Genomic DNA, 19,718 nt, shown 5'->3' with positions numbered 1-19,718 from the left:
CGAATAAAATACTTAATAATACGATTTCGATTTTTACACCTGTACAGAAAAAAAATGACCAAAAAAACAAAACAAAAGGCAATTTAAATTCCATTTATTTATTTAGTTTTTGGGAGGCGCTGTACTACGGAAATTGCACTTCCTTCTTGAAGACTGCAGTTTGATGGACTTGGCAACCCTAATCAATGTGTTATTTGTGTAGTAGTGTCCGTTAGTGTTTAATAGTGGAGTTTACCACGACACACCTCAACACACAGAAACTGGACCGCAGTAAAGCAGTAACACACACACACACACACACACACACACACACACACACACACACACAGAGAAGTCTCAGTGTGATGTCTTGGCACTTATAAATCTCTTCAGTTACACACTGAGTGATCGTGCTGCAGAAAGTGTTACAGAGACGAGCACCGCTCTCACATTCACACTGCACGCTGTGCAGCACCTAAACCATCGTCCTGACATCACACTCACACTCACACACACACACACACACTTAGTTTTAGATAAGAGCCCCATTGGGACTCAATCCTCTCCTGCACTGAGACTTCCACACACTGAAATGTAAAGCGTGAGCACTGAACCGCATCTCTGCGTTCTTCCCTGAACCATACTCGGACTATCTGATGCTTCTGTGCTCTCTATTTAGACTTTTACATTCTATTCAGTCTTCTAATCTTCTGCTGCGGTGAGATCCTGCTCCGGCCCTGAAGGTCTTACATGAGCCACATATCACGTCTCATCAGTTTCGTGGAACCCTGGAAGTCCCTTTGGGAAATGAATACATCTTGAGAACTTTCGCATTCACAAACCCTCATTTCGACAAGTTAACGCCGAAATCTGACAATTAACACAGCAAGTATTATCAGCGAGAAAGAAATGATAATTATAGCGATCAGAATGTTTCTCTAAATGAAAAGTCGAGGTTGTTATTTAGCACGCGATCGAACGTCTGATGCCAAGCGCTGAGCCGTTTAACCGAGCCTTTCAAGAGGTCTTCATTTACCTCATTAACATAACACACACTCGTGTCTACATACTTTTATTTGTTTATTCGTACCGCACTTTGATGCTTTTGTACCCGGATTATCGCGTTTATCCGGCGATAATCTTCATCAGTGAGAAGCTTTTCTGAAGTCTGAGCTATCAGGAACTATTCACAAAAAAATTATTTAAAAAAAAAAAAAAAACACAAGAAACTCACATTTATTATTATTATTATAATTACTTTTTAGTAAATCATCAGCACCAGCAATCCACTAACTTCACACACAATTTATGAGCTTACACAATGTTTTGGATCTTATTAAATCAAGGCCTTGGGCTTCTGCACCCTATTATAGTCAGATTTTCTGTCTCTAATATGTTTTTTTTTTTTTTTTACCCTTCTTATTCTTCTAATTATTATTATTATTATTATTATTATTATTATGGACTCCATGCAGACTTCTAGGCTTTACTATGTACTTCAGGGATGTCTGAAGTCCAGCCCCAGGGCCAAGTGGTACAGATGGTAATGTGGCTTCTCCACCGGCCAGCGCACTGCAATTTTTCCTTTCACCTGACGGTGGCAGCAGTCTATGTAAACACAGCTAACTAAACTAGCCTCCCCCCCCCCCCCCCCCCTCTCTGACTACACCAGCAAATTCATTTACAGAATAAACCTGATTTCAGAAGTCGATTCTTGTAAATGCTCCTGCAAACAATTGACAAATGAATTTGTTTGCGTACAGTTTGATAAATGAAGCCTTTGGACCGTACTTCCGACCCTACTCAGACTCTCAGAACCTACTCGGGTCCGTACTCGGATAACGGGACCTTTCCACGCGGATGTTCGAACTCTATTATATAATCTGTTGGGATTTATTCATTTTTGACTAGTCCAGATGTCCAGACTAGTCCCTTTTATGGTCTTTACTTAGATTCATAAAAGCTAATATAAACTTTGAACCCCCTCACACACACACACACACACACACACACACACACATACTGACTCTAAAACTTTATATATTTAAACAGACTGATTTAACAAACTGCAATTAATTCGGTATAATAGAAACAGCTCTAATGGAAAGGTCAGTATCCGTATAGAAAATTAGCTGAGCAGGAGATAAATGAATATTTTAACTTGCTCTGTCTCACGCACACAAACACACACACAAACACACACACACACACACACACACACACACACACACACACACACACACACAGACACACACACATACACATATACTTGCTATAAGTGATGATTAATTTCACAAATTCTGCTCGCTGACCTCAGATGAAGGTGCAGAAGCAAACACCATTTCTCTCCATTAGCCCTTAATTAATTACAATATCAGAAAGTAAATCATGATTAGAGAGTGGCTGATAATTACGCTCCGCAGCGCCACTGACCTTTTCATCAAAGAAGAGGATCCCATCGCGAGGGGCTGTTTAATATTCACAATTTTCACACAGTTGTGCTTCTGTTACTCTAATTAGTTGATAAAGGTGTTTTGTGTGTGTGTGTGTGTGTGTGTGTGTTTGTGTAGCCACTGTAACACTGCAGAGAACAGATAAACATCTGCACATTGGAGCAGCTCCAACAGAAAATGAAGCTCCAAGGGGCGACTGAAATATAGACTGGAAATGCAAAGGGACGTGTCAGTCTGGCCGGTCAGTGTGTGTGTGTGTGTGTGTGTAAAGCCTTGGTAGCCACTTCAGTGTTTTACTGTATCTTACACAGGGAGAATATTATTCCTGATATCCATCCATTTTCTGTACCTCTTATCCTACACAGCGTTGCGGGGAGCCTGGAGCCTCTCTCAGGGGACCCTGGACAGGGTGCCAACCCATCTCACAGACCATTCACACATTACGGACAATTTGTAAATGCCAAATCAGCCAACGATGTCTTGGGGGAGGAAACCGGAGTACTTGCAGGAAACCCCCTCAGCATCTGGAGAACATACAAACTCTGAGCACACAGGGCGGAGACGAGACTCGAACAGCCAACCCTGCAGGTACAAGGCAAACTTGCTAACCACTAAGCCACCGTGCCGCCTGCCATGATGACACATCCCAATAAAAGCATTAAGATTTATTTATTTATTGATTATAGTATTCGTCAAGGTCCTATACTCCCAGGATCCTGTATATTCCCAAAGTTATATATTTTCATGATACTGTGTTCCCAGAATCCTATATTCCCTACATCCCAATATATTCTTGGGTTTTTTTTATTCCCAGGGTACTAAAATTCCGAGGTCCTATTTACCCAGACCCAATGTTCCCAGAGTTTTGTACTCCCAGTGCCCTATGTACCTAAGGGCCTACTGTTTAAGGTAATTTGTTCCAGGTTCCTATTTCTAAATGCTACTACATTCCAGGTGTAAAACTGTATGTTCCCAGGTCCTGTATTCTTAGGGACACATATTTCGAGAGCAGTGTAACAGACAAAGGGGCGGCCATGGCTCAAGTGGTAGAGCGGGTTGTCCACTAATCGTAGGGTTGGCGGTTCGATTCCCGGCCCATGTGACTCCACATGCCGAAGTGTCCTTGGGCAAGACACTGAACCCTGAGTTGCTCCCGATGGCAAGTTAGCGCCGTGCATGGCAGCTCTGCTACCATTGGTGTGTGTGTGAATGGGTGAATGAGACACAGTGTAAAGTGCTTTGGATAAAAGCGCTATATAAATGCGCCATTTACAAAATCATTAAGGTTTCAGACATGAATAAGTATTCAGGACAGAGGAGTATGCTATTTTTTTTTTGTCTTAACTTCAAGAAAGAGAATAAAGAGAGGGCTGGTGAGGGAATAATATGACTGTTACAATAGATGTGTTATAATAGCTGCAATAACGTCAGTGAGAACAGGAACCGGCTCGTTTCACAGAACGTGTAACTACAGACAGATCCAAATACAAAAGCCTCAGGACGACTTTCCTATAAGAGCACATCGTATGTCCTCTACATGGCTCTTTCAGTCTCAGGCCCGTCAGGTAATTTACCGACGATCTCCGGGTCATTTAATAAAAATAAATAGGCTTTGTTTTTCATCAGTCTTGGCCTTATCCGCTCACCTCCGTCCCAGACAAACGACTGAGAGGGCAATCCGACAGAGAGAATCCGTGTTAATACACTCCTCAGCCCACATGTAGGAGCGCCGATCACATTGTAAATGGAAAACATATTGATTTAGTTGTAAAGTGTGCGAGGATGCACTTAAAAGACCACTCCCCGTCTCATCACGCCTAAAAGGATCCGCGCTATTAAGGATTACGACATAAAACATAAAGCATGCAGAGAGGACCGTGCTCGCTCTTAGCTCACTACACAACCATGTGAGCTTCATATAATAAATAAATAAATAAATAACACTAATAATGTTGCTGGGCCTTCAGCGAGACATCTAAAATTACAGAATTATGTTCCAACAAAGAAAAAAATGTCAAGCTGGCAGGAATGAAAGGGGGGGAAAAATGGAGGGTTTGTCGCATTTACTATGATGAACGTTCTCCATAAAACACAAACCCCGAAAAACAGCAGCAACATTTAATCAACAACACGAACACTAACATTCTCCATAAAACACCCGGTACATCCTGACCATGGAAAATACTCTCTTCTGATTGGTTGGTTGGTGATTTCAATCAGTTCAGAATCAATGCTCCTCAATAACGTGTTTGAATCTAAACCGTGAAAGCATTCAATTATGAGCAAGCCAAAAAGCCACACTGATTAGTAGTAGGCGTGGCTGTCGTGAGGTAGCGCTCACATCATAGACTGTAATGTACGTACACGACCAGAAGGTTTCCTTCATTTCATTGAGAGATTTTGCAAATAATTTCAGGGGATGCTACAGAGGAGCTACAGTAAGAACATTTCCGCGGGTTTGCCATCATGCAGCCCCTAGGCGCACTTTATTGTCAGGGTTATGCTGCACTGCATGAAGAAGTAGTTTCCCGTCTTGAAAGTGCGGCACTAGCATGCTAGTCACAATCTCGCCGCTGCTTCAAGTGCTTCAGGAATGTAAAGTCGGTGAATTAATTATTCTTGGCTAAAAGTTGCATGTCTGCTCACTTCCTCCCTCCATTATATTCTGCTCTGAGCTGATTGTTTCTGAGCGCACATTTGCAAGCCTTGTTAAATTATTCAGGCTGAATGAACACTCTGGTGTTCCTGATGGTGGCCATATGGCATCCGGATTGCAAAGTGGGCAATGAGAATGCTCCAAGTCATATAAAACCTGAAGCAGAACACGAATCCGAGCCTCGGGAGAAAGAAAACGCTGAAGCATGGGAGTGGAACAGTGAATTTGCCATGGAGGCACTAGGGGGTGCTGTAGCAGATGCTGAAATGTAGTGCGAACAAAAAACGCAGGTAAACACAGCAGGCATGTTACAAAACTCGAGTATAAAAATAAATCCATTCCCCCGGTATCATTCTGCACCTAAAACCTGAACCAGTGATCAATCAGTAATCTCAAAGAACAGTACAACAGATATTCATATCTCCTACACTACAATCACTCGCCTTCTGTCCTGATTATTCCTCCATCCGTTGCTATGATTGCTCCCACTTCTTGCAAAACCCTTACCCCCCCATGTACTAGTTATTATACCATCCCTACAGCACAATTATTCCTGTCTCTTGTGCTGACTGCCTAGATCTCTCCCCCTCCTGTACCTCTATCATTCCCACCTCCTACACCACGACCATTCCCACTGCCTAATCCACTAACTCAATTCATTCCCACCTCCTACACCTACACTATGACTATTCCCACCTCGTGTTGTACAATTAATCCCGACTTCTGCAGTATAATTTTTCCTGAATCTTGCATTATGATTATTCCCACCCTTTTATACTATAAATATTCCTGTCCCCCTCCTTGACTATGATTATTCCCACCTCCTATTCTACACTTATTCCTGCCTCTTGTTCTGGAATATTTTGTACTTCCTGAGTTATAAACAATTATTCCTACCTTCTCCTCGACATTTCCAATCTCCTGAGCAATATTTTCTTGCCTTCTATCCTATTTTAACTTTAATCAGTTTTGGGATGAATATTCCTGCCTCCTGTGTCATGGAAAAGACACTCTACATTGTTGTGGGCACGTTTGGTTCTTGGCTAACAGCCCTGATGTGCCTCTCCATTCAGCAGAGGACGGCATGGCGAGATAAGAATATCAATCTGCTCTTCTCTGCCTGAGTCACTGTGGAAAGTGAAGCAGCGAGAACCATCTAGCAATCACCCGAGCTCCATCAGCTAGGTGTTACAGATGTGTGGGCAAAAAAGATGTAATTATAGCATGAAGAGACAGAATGTTCTGGATACTAGAAAAATTCTCCATATCAGAAATCTGATCAGAAAATGGCTTCTTTGACAACTTTCCTAGTCTCTCATTGCTTCAGTACTGTGACTTCACCACAAACATCACCATACTTCATTATTATCAGTAATAATACATGTGAATTACAGTTTATCATCTAAGACTCATTTGGTGTGTGAAATTAGCATATCTAGATTTGAACCGATGCTACAAGGTTAGAGAAGCTAACCTGTAGGCTAAATTAGTGGTGTACAACCATGCCTGTGCAAATCATCCTAGTTTTCCCCTCATGAATCATTTATTTTCTCATCTGATTTATTTATTTTTTATTATAAATTATTCACTTTTTAATGATTTTTTTTTTTTTTTTTTACAAATGATTCACTTATTTTCACGTGATATTTACAAATGATTCACTTATTTTCACGTGATATTTACAAATGATTCACTTAGTCACGTGATATTTACAAATGATTCATTAATTTTTATGTAATATTTACAAATGATTCACTTATTTTCACGTGATATTTACAAATGATTCATTTATTGTCAACTGTACTTTTTCAAATGATTCACTTATTTTCACATAATATTTACAAATGATTCACTTATTTTCACGTGATATTTACAAATGATTCATTTATTGTCAACTGTACTTTTTCAAATGATTCACTTATTTTCACATAATATTTACAAATGATTCACTTATTTTCACGTGATATTTACAAATGATTAATTTATTTTCATGTAATATTTACAAATGATTCACTGATTTTCACGTGATATTTACAAATGATTCATTTTCACATGATATTTGCAAACGGTTCACTTTGTTTCATGTGAATTTTTTTTTTGCAAAAGATTCACTCATTTTCTTGTGATATTTACAAACGATTCACTTATTTTCATTATTTTCCAATCGCCTGAGCAATATTATATATATATATATATATAAATTCAATAAAATTCATGTCACATGTATGGGGGGAAAAAAAAAAAAATATATATATATATATATATATATATATATATATATATATATATATATATATATATATATATATATATATATATATATATATATATATATATTATTTTTTTTTTCCCCCCATACATGTGACATGAATTTATTGATTTATTGTGTGTTATTTTTCGGGAAAAGGAGAAAAACACTGACAACATTTGCAGTAAGAGGAACACGTTTCATATTTGCTTGAACTTTTACTTTAAAATGCTGCTTTTAGTCATGTACCAAACTCCAAGCCCAAAGGTGTAAGAAGGATTTGACAGGTTAGAACCTTGTTTTTGTCATGGGAACCCGCAGAGCATAAAGAACATGACTGCAGAGGTAAAGATAAAAGAGGGTAAAAGAGAAAGGAGCGGCACAGAGGGAGATAAAGAACAGAAGATGGAAGGGGAAAACTGACAAGGAGATAAAAAGACAGAAGAAGGAAAGGGAGATACAGAGAGAAATACACTCCAATTTAGACCTGTTTTATATCACAGCTACATAAATATCACAGAGCTTTGATTTCTATCCCTGCTTCCTTTAATGTCCTGAAGTAAAGCTTCGGCCAAAACCCAGACGTGACTTAATGTTCCGTGATTCTGACTTTGAGATGAAGTCCATTATTCATGTAAGGAATAACACACGATAGACCGTGCTGATATATAAACATAATACACGCCATGGTGCTCTTGTAATGTTTTATTTATTAACGAAAAGACACATCACACGTTTTAATTGGCTATAGTTAGATGTAATGTTGTGGAACGTCCATGAGACAAGCTCATTTCCTCACCCGCATCTTCTCTCTCTCTCTCTCTCTCTCAGATTGCCATTTTATAGAGAAACTAGAAAGCAAAAACTCCTCTGTCCTAAGTCTCTCACATGCTGTGAAACTTTATAAAGCGCCACAACAGGTACAAAGTGCTGACACTGGAGACTCCTTCCATAAATTTTACATAAACATAATCTCTCCTTGTTAACCAACAAGTTACGTTTATTATCAGTCTTCGATCATGTGGAGCATCCTCCGTACACGTCCAAGTGAGTGAGCGGTCACTATAGAAACGATAAGGTGTCATCGTATCGTGCGCATTAATATAAACCTGCACTACTGTCAGAGCTGCTGTTATGGGAAATCAACAATCAGTCTCGAATGACACATAAAGACAAGTACTTGATTTAAACCATGTCTAGACCACTGGTTCTCAAACAGTCATGAAGGCCCACCTGATGGTCCACCGTTCCTGTGTTGTGCGAGAAGATTGAGCGCCCGATGGCTGGTTTGAGAACCCCTGGTCTAGACAGTACAAATAAACTACCCGAGGGAAAAAAAAAAACAACAAAACAAAACAGGCGTGAACTATGCGTAGGTAATTCCGTCTGAATCGTCTTCACCTGCGCAAACTGCCCCGGCACAACATCATCACATTTAATAAAACTCTCTCACTTGGTTAGCTCAATGGATGTTGCCATATTAATTAGGCAGGTGGTGTATCAGCGGCCGATTCACTTCGTACGCATCACCTTAAGCGTGATTGTGAACTTCCTTCAAACCCGATGAATTATTTCACCGTCATCGCTTCCTGCACGCGTATCTAATGAGCGGCCCACCGACAGAGTTATGAAAATGGCGTCCGTACAGCAGGGCCCAAATGTCTCATCGCATTACCAAGAACTAATTTTATTTCACCATCCTGAAATACAATTACCATTTCCAGAATAACATTCCATCCCGTTGTTATTAATATAATACATCAGCATTTCGTAATTTGCTGGAGGAAAGTGCGGGGCCAAGCACTGAGCGTCCATAGAGTATCTGAGCGATCTCTGAGGTGTGAATCGTGACCATGTTTTTCTATCACATACGATAATAATTCTTTATCTTATACCATTTTTTTTCTCAGATATATTATAAATGACTTAAATCTTAGACATATTATGGATTATATGTTAATTATGTAAATGCTGAGACAGCAGTCACGATGCAACATGACTGAAGGTTTGTCTTCATGAATATTTCAAAGGTCGTGCATAATAACAGTAATAATATTATCATAAGAGTTCAAAGTCAGAGATCGCGACTTTAAGTTCAAAAGTGATGCGACGTTGAGTTCGTTAAAAAAAATCACCTGCGTCTCGTTCAGGTTGCCAGATTTTTATTTTTTTCTTGAGTGTAAACGTACGAGACGGGATGTATGGGATGAACGACAAAAGCAAGAGAATTTATAAATGAGATAAACAAACAGATAAATAAAAAAGACTAATACAACGATATATGAACGAGATGGCGGCGAGTGTGAAAAGTCCTAGCTGTAACGATCAGATTAATCGCCGGTTTAATTTACCAAGCCGACTTCCACACTCATTCAGCAGCACGTAGAATAGCACTGGATCCAGCACGGGTTGTTAGGCTTTATTTTTATTGTGCTCCGACACAACTTGTACGCAGGATACATTTATACATGTAGTGTATTTATAGCCCAAAACGTACAGTAAATTCCAACATGACGTAGATCATGTGGAAATAATCAGCCATTAAGCACTCTTCTACACTTACAGCTTACTTTAAACCTTATTTATCATCTTATCCTTAAAATATTTAAGCCTAGAGATAATAATGTCTACACTGATGTCCTCTGTGAGAAAAAAACAAACAAACATTGATATAGCATTAACAGTGTCGTATTTACGTATAAATATCGGTGTGGCATCGAACTATCAGACAGTGGTGCTGACTTAATACTGCTCCTCACTCAAGCTATCACGCAACGAACATAACCGAGACCCGCCTCTGTGTTAGATAAGCCCCACCCCCATGTCTGTAACTCTCACGTAACTACTGGTTAGCGCTCAAGTCCGAACTTTAATCACGTCTGAATTCTACATAAGATATTATATGTGAATAAGATATTAACATGAACAGATAAATTCGAGAAAAGTGTTCGACTTAGTGTTAACGATGGAGTGTGTGTGTGTGTGTGGTACTGCGTTACACATAAAACGTTGTGAGTGCTGAGATTATGAACCCTATATGGAAGGATTATAAACAAGGCGCAAGAGGAATATATGAGTGCACAGGGATTAGTAGAGAATGAGAGTAGAGAGCCGTATTATTAAGCGTAATACAGTATTTTTATTTATTTTTTTGGTGGTGGTGGTGGTCGGGGGGAGGGGTTTAGATGTTGCTAAGAAGCAGCACAGCTGGAGTTGATAAAGGAATTGCAATAATCCACACAGCCTGAATAACAGATTTAAAGAATAATGCATGAGTATATATGAGCAGCTTATGTCAGTATTCATAAGATGAGATACGAGGTCTGTTCATAAAGCTTCGCCTCACCAGCCATCCCACATACCGAGATATGAAGGAAGAATTCAAGGAAATTCTTTTTAGAGCTGCTCCCAATTCTTTACTCCCAAAAGGACACGCAGAGGAAGGTGAATCTTTTATCATGATGAAAAATCTTTCTTTTGTTTGGTTTTCTCTTTGCTTGGTATTCTCTTTTTTGCTGTTGTTTGGTTTTCTCTGGCAGGACGTGGTGTGTGAAGGTTGGAAGAAAGTAGAAGAACTCGAGTGTCCTGCACAGATCCCTGACCTCAACCCCACTGAACACCTTTGGGATGAACTGGAGCCTCTTCACCATCACATCACTGTCTGACCTCAACCTCACAAACGCTCTTGTAGCAGAAGGAACACAAATCCCCACGGCCACGCCCCAAAATCTAGTGGAAAGCCTTCGCTGAAGAGTGGAGCGCATTATTATAACAACAAGCGCAGGGGGAATGAATCTGGAACACGATGTTCAACAAGTGCACATGGGACATGTGATGGTCAGGGGTGCACATACTTTTTTCCCACCGTAACATCTTTAAATCACACAGCTGCTCTAAACTCACGAACATATTAAACTACCGTAACTACAGGTATGATTTAATACATACATTTGTGCCAATTAAAAAAATGGCCATCATTTTTAACCATAATGTGAAACATAGTACACAGCCAGCATTACAAATACAGTAGGTCAGTTTATAACATTCCTATTGTGGTTTTATCTCTCTCTCTCTCTCTCTCTCTCTCTCTCTCTCTCACACACACACACACACTTACATTTATGCCTTTTAGTAGAACTCAGCTTCATGACCTTCCACTTCACCTGAATGGCATTTACCCAGCTTGCCTCCCAGATACACATAATACACACGCTCACATTTATGCGTACGGCTCGGCTGATAACCTCCCACGGCGTCCACACACACACACACACACACAGCACTCTCATTTGCAAACTGTAACCAATAAGCATTCATCTCACCCTCGTCGAGAGCAGACGAGACATTATCCAGGCCAAACTCGATCCAGAGGCCACATAAAGACCGTTAGCGTCCATTTTGCCATCTGTGCTAATCACACCAGAGGAACGCGGCTATATCTGTTTGCACGCTCTCCGGCGTCATCTGCATGCTGACCTCTACACACCTTTACAGACTAGTCGTGCGTACAGAGCTCCTGACTACAACTTCCCTGACTCATTTATGACCCGGACCCAAGCTTGCTGTAATAATATTCTCACAAACAAACAAAAGGATCAAAGGCTTTCTGGTCATCAAAACATTCTACATTATGCATCAACATTAACCTCCACCGTGGATTCCCTGTAGCGATGAGAAGGAAGGCTAGATTACTCCAGATAATGATACTCCCACCACCATGCTTCACAGCTGGGATATGGTTTTGGTGTAGGTGTGCAGTGTTTTCTCTCTAAACACAGTGCTATGGATTTCGGCCAAAGTGTTTGGATCGGAACACGGTCATCATCAGCTTGCAATCACACTGTAGGAAAAACTTTTACAGGAAGCTCTTTTACAGAGTACCGAGGCAGCGATCCTTCACATGATGCGACACCACCATGGCTCGAACGCTAACAAGAAAATAAACAAGAGACGTTGCTGTACACACACTAGAGCGCCCGAGTGTCGCTTGTGGAGGTGTAGCGACTGCTACGGTCGTCACTTGTGGGCGTAGCCTCTCCAGCTTATAGATTAGATTAGCATTGCAAGCTAGCTGCACTAGCTACGCACACTGACCAAAACATGACAACTCTCACCTACTGTAACCTTCTGTCTGTGGAAATGTCAGGAATAAAAAGCATTATAGATCTCATTAATAAACAGAACGTTCTTGTTCTTGGGTCCCTGGTTGCAAAATGTCTGAAAATCCCCAATTTAAGAAAGTCTTGTTGATCCGTGTATCTCGGAATACACATACTATTTTTGTGAATTTGAGGAGCTTGATCGAGGAGCTTGAACATCTGGGCAGCTAGTAAAAAGACGTTCACTTTTGCTCGGTCCTGGTTTGCTTGGTTTGGCCGCAGATATACATCATATTACACAGCAGGTATACTAACTAATAAACCGAGGCAGAGAGTCATCAGTGACTGGACAGAGGGAGGAAAAAAAAGAAAGAAGAGAAACATTCCTTTCATCAGCCCAAATGCTCGTAATGACCTTTTCAGGACAGAAAATGACCAACTACAGAAAAACACTAACGGCCTCGTTATGCTCTTATTCCGAGGGCCGGTTTGTTTTTCTACGTTCCTGTAGCAGCTTCAGTAAACTGGGGATAAAAAAACACATCTCCATTAAAGTAATAGTGCTGATGCTTGTTTAGGTCCAGAGTAATAATGAAAGCGCGTGCTTCAGCGTGCTGCGCTAAATGAAAGTGCATTATCCATTAGTATGAGAATGAACAAGGAGCCAGAGACAACAAGCTGATTAAAGAATAAATAAATAAATAAATAATGGATGAAAAAAACCTCAAGTTCAGGTTTAAGGATGTTCCAGAGAGAAAATATCAGTACGGGTTTCCGCATCGCTCACAGCAACGTATTTACCCGGATTTTAAAACATGGAGATGCGGTGATTTTGGATGAGTTTGGTATTATCCGGCCATCCTTCCATCCATTTTCTGCACTGCTTATCTTACACAGCGTCGTGGGGAGCCTGGAGCCTTTCCCAGGGAACCCTGGATGGGGTTCCAACCACTCACATGCCCACACACCCATTCACACACCACAGGCAATTTGGAAACGCCAATCAGTCGATGACGCACGTCTTTGGACTTTCCTCTTTTATAGTGAGGAAACTGGACTATCCAGAGGAAACCCCCGAAGCACAGGTAGAGCATGCAAGCTAAGCCACCACGCCCTCATATTCCTGATATAAGGATAGAAAGAATGTCTACACTTTCTTGGTAAGACCTGACTTAGGCCATCTACAACGGCAAAGCCACTTAAGTTTCCTTAAGTAAAGAGAAGCGCAGCTTGGATTTGACATCTTAGCACTACGTTCAGTCGAATTCACTTTCCACCAACAATCTGACAGCGCAACCAATCAGAGCCCTCATCTGTGACGGAGCACAGACTCTCACTAGTCGCTCACTGGCTAATTATTTGTAGCATGACAAAATGTCACATTTCCAAAGGACAAAAAGACAGACAGAACTACAAAATGATCTATGCATTCAAACACGTCTTTATGGCGTAGCGTCACGGTAAAAAAAAAAAAACACGCTAATCGCTCGGATGGCGTTCCATCGACATGAGCTTCGTGATGGATGAATGCAAACGCTGATCCAGTGTAGGTGCGCTTACTGACGGAGAGAGCTCTCAGGCCTGACAGAGGTGTGTAGTAAAATCAGGTGTGTAGTAAAAACATTACACCGCTAATCCTACATCAATTCGAATGTAGTCTCCGAACTCAACATTGCAGCTTAATTACGTAACACCCTCAGCGTGGAGGAGAAAATAAATCAGCTTTAATAGTGGCAATCATCGCCTCTACAGATTCCCATGAGCGTTCTCTTCTCTTGCCAAGCAGACTCATGGGAATTTTAATAAGTCTGGAATGACACCAGTTCTGTCCTTCATACTGTTAGAATTGTTAATTAAAAAAAACAAAAACAACAAAAAAAAAACCTCAACAACAACAACACAGACTCGACTCACCGCAATTACTTACTAAAACACTTACCGTTTAATCAGTTTAAAACGTTTTTCTTAACTATGTAAGAATTTCACACGATTAATTACTAAAAAAAAAACAAAACGGGCAATGTAGGTGTTGGATAAAATCTTGTACATTATTATTTTTAAACTAATAGCCTGGTAAGCAACACTATAGTGTCATGCATATACAGTACGTACTGTATGGTGATCGCTGTTCAGCTCAGTTTCCGTGGTTACAGTGAGGTCTAAACGCTGGAACCGTATTTAGTATAAAAATGAAAAAAAAACTGCTATCAGACTTACTTTACGCCTTCGTTTAATACAAAACATACAACTCGGGATAAGACAGATTTTTTTTCATTATTGTTATTAATCAGATTCGGCTAAGGCTAATCAGGAATGACATTTATACTTCACGAACCCTCGCTGTGCTTCTCTAATCAAACTTTTTTTTTTTCTTCTTAAATCTCATTAAATCTGACTGTTATTTAAAGATGACCGAGTGCACAACGTCGGTCATGTTTCAATTTACAAAGAGAAACCTGCTTGCAATTCTTGCTTTCTTAAAAAAATTTTTTATAAATGAAAGACATTTCTAGACAGGTAATGCGTGAATTTCTTAAGCCATCGAGTGCGCTGGCTTGATACAGAAGTTGGCTGCTGGTTGCTTTAACATTAGCTAGCCTGATTTTAATGACATCAGACTTTAACTTCCTAATGTCAGTTCGCGTATTATTGGCTAGCTATTAAAAGGTCATATAGCTAGTACTACAGAGGCAGTGTTATCATTAGCCATCTATCTGGTTGTAGCTTGCTAGAAAATATGGCCGCTGGTTTTATTTTAAATTCACAGTTTAGCAAACTTTAGCCAGTTTGCTGCTTAGCAAGATAATGCCAGATTGGTACTGCTATTGAGGGAAAGTGCGGTAATGCTTGGATTACGGATTAACTAGTATAAACTGGATAAAATGAGTACAATACTGCTTTTATGTAGCTTATGTTGCTGAACAATTACACTGTGTAACGTAAAGCGGTATGTTATGCTTAGCAGTATGTAAAGCATACAAAGTGAAAATAACTGAAAGTGGTAATCAAATCTGTTGTCAGTTGTGATTAAAGCTACCGTACGAGCGTTAACTCCACCCCTAGTCCTAACCTCTACCAATCAGAACTTTGCGCACTATGCGGTTTATCTATCTTATAATTGTGCAATTGTCAGACTGGGTTTGTTCGCTAGGGACTGTGTCCTGTCTCCCTCACACCTCACCTGATTCTTCAGGTCAAGTTTGGGACAGGGCCGTCCCCCGTTAAACGGTTTCTCCCGCAGCCATCTGGAGCGAACCCTCAGTCCGCTGCCACAGGACACAGTGCAGGGGGACCAGGTCGACCAGGAGCTAAGACGACAGTCCAGGGGACAGGGGACGGAGCATGCTTCCTCCTGTAACTCTGGAGGAGAGAGGAAAAGAAGAGTCCGGGAAAGAGACAGAGGGATGTGGAAGGAAATAAGAAGACTTGCTTGGTGCTGGAAGAGGGTATAGAACAGTGGGAAAAGGTCAATATTTATTGAACGAAGATGGCTGTGTGTATCCTGTCCCTCAGAGAGAAAAGAAAGCAAGGATGAGAAAAATGGCAAAAAGGAGGAATACATTGTGAGACATAGAGAAAGGGAAGAGAGAGAGGAAGGGGAAAAAAAGAGGTCGTGTGGAAAGAAAAGGGGAAAGTGAAGGAATGGAGGTGGTTTTCTGCTGAATCCTTAACACTGGATACAGGTCTTCCGTACTGAACACAGAGTCCTGAGTAAGAGTCTAATATGGTGAAGTGGGAGTGTGAGGGATTGGTCAGGCTTTCTGCAGAAGTGGTAGGGATTAGTCAGAGTTTCTGTGGAGGTGATATGGATTGGTCAGATGTTCTGTGGGAGCAGGAAGGGACTGGTCATATGGAGAGAGGGTGGGATTCGTTAGACTTTGAGTGAGTAGTCAGGATCGGTCAGACTTTCTGTGTGAGTAAATGGAATTCCGGCAGAATTCTCGGGACTTTGTTTGAGGGACAGTGGGATTAGTCTGACATCTCTGGAAGCAGGTGGGGTCGGTTAGTCTTTCACAGAGAGAGGGTGGAATTGGTCAGACTTTTGGTGGAAATTGGTAGCATTGATCTGAATTGGTGTGGGAGCAGGTAGGGCTCGTCAGACATTCTGCAAAGGCAAGCAATACTGGTCAGACTGTTTTTTCTAATTTTTTATTTTTTTTACAGGAACAGTTAAGTGCAATTAAAAAACAAGTTTAAGTGTAACAGAGGTAAGCACATGGGTCATTTCAGCCAGGGGAGCAGTATCTATGACCGTTGGGATAGTATCTTTGAAGGGGTGCAGGTCATTCTCCAGCTCGGAGTGGAATGAGAATAACACCCTGGGGTGATATGAGCGGTTAGACTGACCTGTCTCTGCACATTGAGATGGGTCAAGAAGGCGTCCCTTCTGGTCGAGGCAGGCCATTGCATGGTAGCGTTTTCCCTCCCCACACTCACGTACTTCTTTTTCCCCCCGCCATCCATAAGGCAAAAGAGGGGACGGGGCATTAGGCAGGATACACACCGACCAGTTCCCCCACGGCTCTGAGATCAACTCATCACACACACACGGCTCAGATTCCACCAGCGGATACAAATCCTCCTTCAGACAGCGCTCTCGCTTCCTGCTCCGCCCTGAGAAGGAGAGAAAATAGAAATAGTTTTATCTTCATAAACTCCTGACGACTTAAAGTTCCAGTTTTACCTCTGACGGTTTCAACGCCCTGGCACGGGAATCTCCTTTGATGAATGTCACAGAAACATTTATCAATAATTGTTACTATAGAAATGATTCATATGAACGCGAGTGCATTCGTATAAAGTTGTGACTTGCAGCTGGACTTTCTCACAGCTGCTGTAAACCGATCTGGAAAATTAGAACCCAGAATTCAGCATTACTGTGGAATAATCCAATAACATGGTCACTGTGTACGACAGAAAGATCTTGGTTGAAACCAGATAGAAGCTCACAATGCGATCACTCCTAGCCATCATAAGCCAGCGATTTTATTGTTATACGGACATCACTCTGAGAAACGAATGTCATCTAAGCTAGGCTAAAACGTCAGGTTAGTGCTGGGACCTCAGTGGAATATCAGGTACGCTGTCTGAAAGCAAGGATCAGGATGCATAAAGGAGGAAAATCTCAGCCACAAATAAACTATAATTCATCCCCCCGTCCCCGCCCAAGACATTTCTATAGCACTAGTTTAACTGGAACAGCTCCGTACTTTTAAATCAATACTGCCAACACTTGGTCTTTCGCCGTGGATAACGTATTAGCATGCACACCATCACCAACGCACCACTTCATTTATAGCATAAAACGCGGGAGTCACTTCACACAGCTGAGAAATCACAGCTGAATTTAGCCTTCAGGCACGTGAGAGCCTCATACTGCGCTTTAATCGAGCCGTAATCGGTCAACTTCACCACCTGCGTCACTCAGCACGCTCATCTCATCCCAGATCAAATACCAAGAGAACGTTCTGTAAGACTATAAGACTTTACACCACATTAAAGCAAATTACACCACAGCGCTGTTCAATCCTGGATTGTGATTGGTCAGAAGGTGTTGATTGTTCCTCTAGAACAGCAGCTCTGACCGTAGCGCCGCTGCAAATCACAGGTTTATATCAATGCACCCGATCTAATATCGTACCTTATCGTCTCTATAGTAACAGCTCATTCACGCGGACGTGTACGTGTACGGCGGACGCTCGACGCAAATGAATAAAAAAAGCGCGTGTAATCGTTGATACAGGAGAAAGGTGTTTATGTAGCGTGTACGGAAGGAGTCTCCAGTCTCGGCGCTTCGTAACACTCAGTGACGCTGTCACTTTACGTTTGCAAACGTCTTACAACCGTAGTGAGCAGAAAAACATCTCAGAATGCACAACACACCACCGAACCCTGAGCTGGATGAGCTACGACAGCAGAAGACCACATCAGGTTCCACTCCTGTCAGTCAAGGACGGGAACCTGAGGCTGCAGTCGGCACAGGCTCACCCACACTGGAGCGAGGAAGGCTGGGAAGCGACTGACAGCAGCAGAAATTCCTGAAGAGCCTTAGGAACATACACTCTTATGGTGTGTTTAGAGTTCACTCGATCATTAAAGGGTTGTAGCTTTCAAAAAAAAAAAAATGGTTTGACTTGGAACCCATTCCGACAGGAAATTACTCTGTTGTAGGGTTCTACATAGAACCTTTAAGGCACAGGTTCCTAACTCATCTGTCTTTCACACAGTAGTGTTTTCCCTGCTCTAACGCACCTGAGTCAGTGAACGAGCTAAATAACAACCCATTCTGAGCAGGGTTAGCACTCGTATACGCGGGGCAGGGGGTTCTCTGGGAAGCTGTGCTTTAGAACTCTTAAGGAAGTGTACAGTAGTAACACGGCTGAAATTACACTCCAATGCCAAAGGACACAGTACATAGTACACTAGGATTATAGGGCTCTGAATTAGCACCCTACATGCGATCGACTAAAGTCTACTGAACACACCCTTCAGCGGTATTTTAAATACAACACAGATAACGTTCAACTTTATTTCTGCAAGTTGCATTCGTTACTGAGACTACATCGTACGAAGACGAGTCGAGAAACGTTCTTAGAAGCGTTTTTAGAACGGCTGACGTTATATTAAGGCCACTAACTAAACTAGTAGACATGGCTTCCTGCATTTGGGACACAGTCACAGAGGTTAAAATGGTGTCTAAGCGCTCCAAAGGGACAACTACTCTCCATGCTGCAAACACGAGAGCGTAAAAGAAAAGAAAAGAAAAGAAAAAAAGAAGTTTCTTCCTCCTCTTTCCAAACCTCATCACCGTCTGTCGCCCCTCTGCCTCCTCCCGAGCGACTGTGGAGTCATTTTCTGGTTTTGACACTCATTTTCCATACTCAAAGATCACCTACTGTGAACAGTTCCAGCGGGAGATTAGAGCCGTCTCGGCTCTCGGGCTTCACGACGTTTGTTTTTCGAAGAATGAGAAGAAGAAAAAAATAAATTCACGATTGGGTGTCATTAAGACCCAAAGATGCTTAAGTCATGTGTGTCTTCTCAGAGAAGATGAGACACTGCAGGATTCGTCTAATCTCAGCCGCAAAACAAAACAATCACAGCTTCTGAAGCAGAAAACAAATAAGCAGGATGGCAATAAGGACAGTTTACTATATTTTCCAGAGTATACGTATCCTCAATTTCTAATGTTCATGTTACTTTAGTTCAGCGTTCACGCTAAAAGGACCTGGCTACAGGCGTCAGGATAGCAATATGCTAACAGTAGTGCCGGGTCTTGAGGA

The 19,718-nt window shown here is 41.4% G+C and overlaps 1 protein-coding gene across 1 annotated transcript in view; it reads right to left on the bottom strand.

Annotated features, from left to right (window-relative positions):
* Positions 1–19,718, bottom strand: part of thsd7ba (thrombospondin, type I, domain containing 7Ba) — a 140,893-nt gene that overhangs the window by 34,164 nt on the left and 87,011 nt on the right. Inside the window, exons 14-15 of the mRNA XM_053680740.1 lie at positions 16,783–17,049; positions 15,617–15,795 (exon numbers count right to left, since the gene is read on the bottom strand). Of these exons, the coding sequence (XP_053536715.1) occupies positions 15,617–15,795; positions 16,783–17,049 (446 nt within the window). The remainder of the gene's footprint in view (positions 1–15,616; positions 15,796–16,782; positions 17,050–19,718) is intronic.

The sequence above is a fragment of the Ictalurus punctatus genome, chromosome 6, assembly GCF_001660625.3.
Source record: "Ictalurus punctatus breed USDA103 chromosome 6, Coco_2.0, whole genome shotgun sequence".
NCBI lineage: Eukaryota > Metazoa > Chordata > Actinopteri > Siluriformes > Ictaluridae > Ictalurus > Ictalurus punctatus.
Note: the sequence above shows the minus strand (reverse complement) of the source record. Positions and strands in the feature narration are given on the sequence as shown.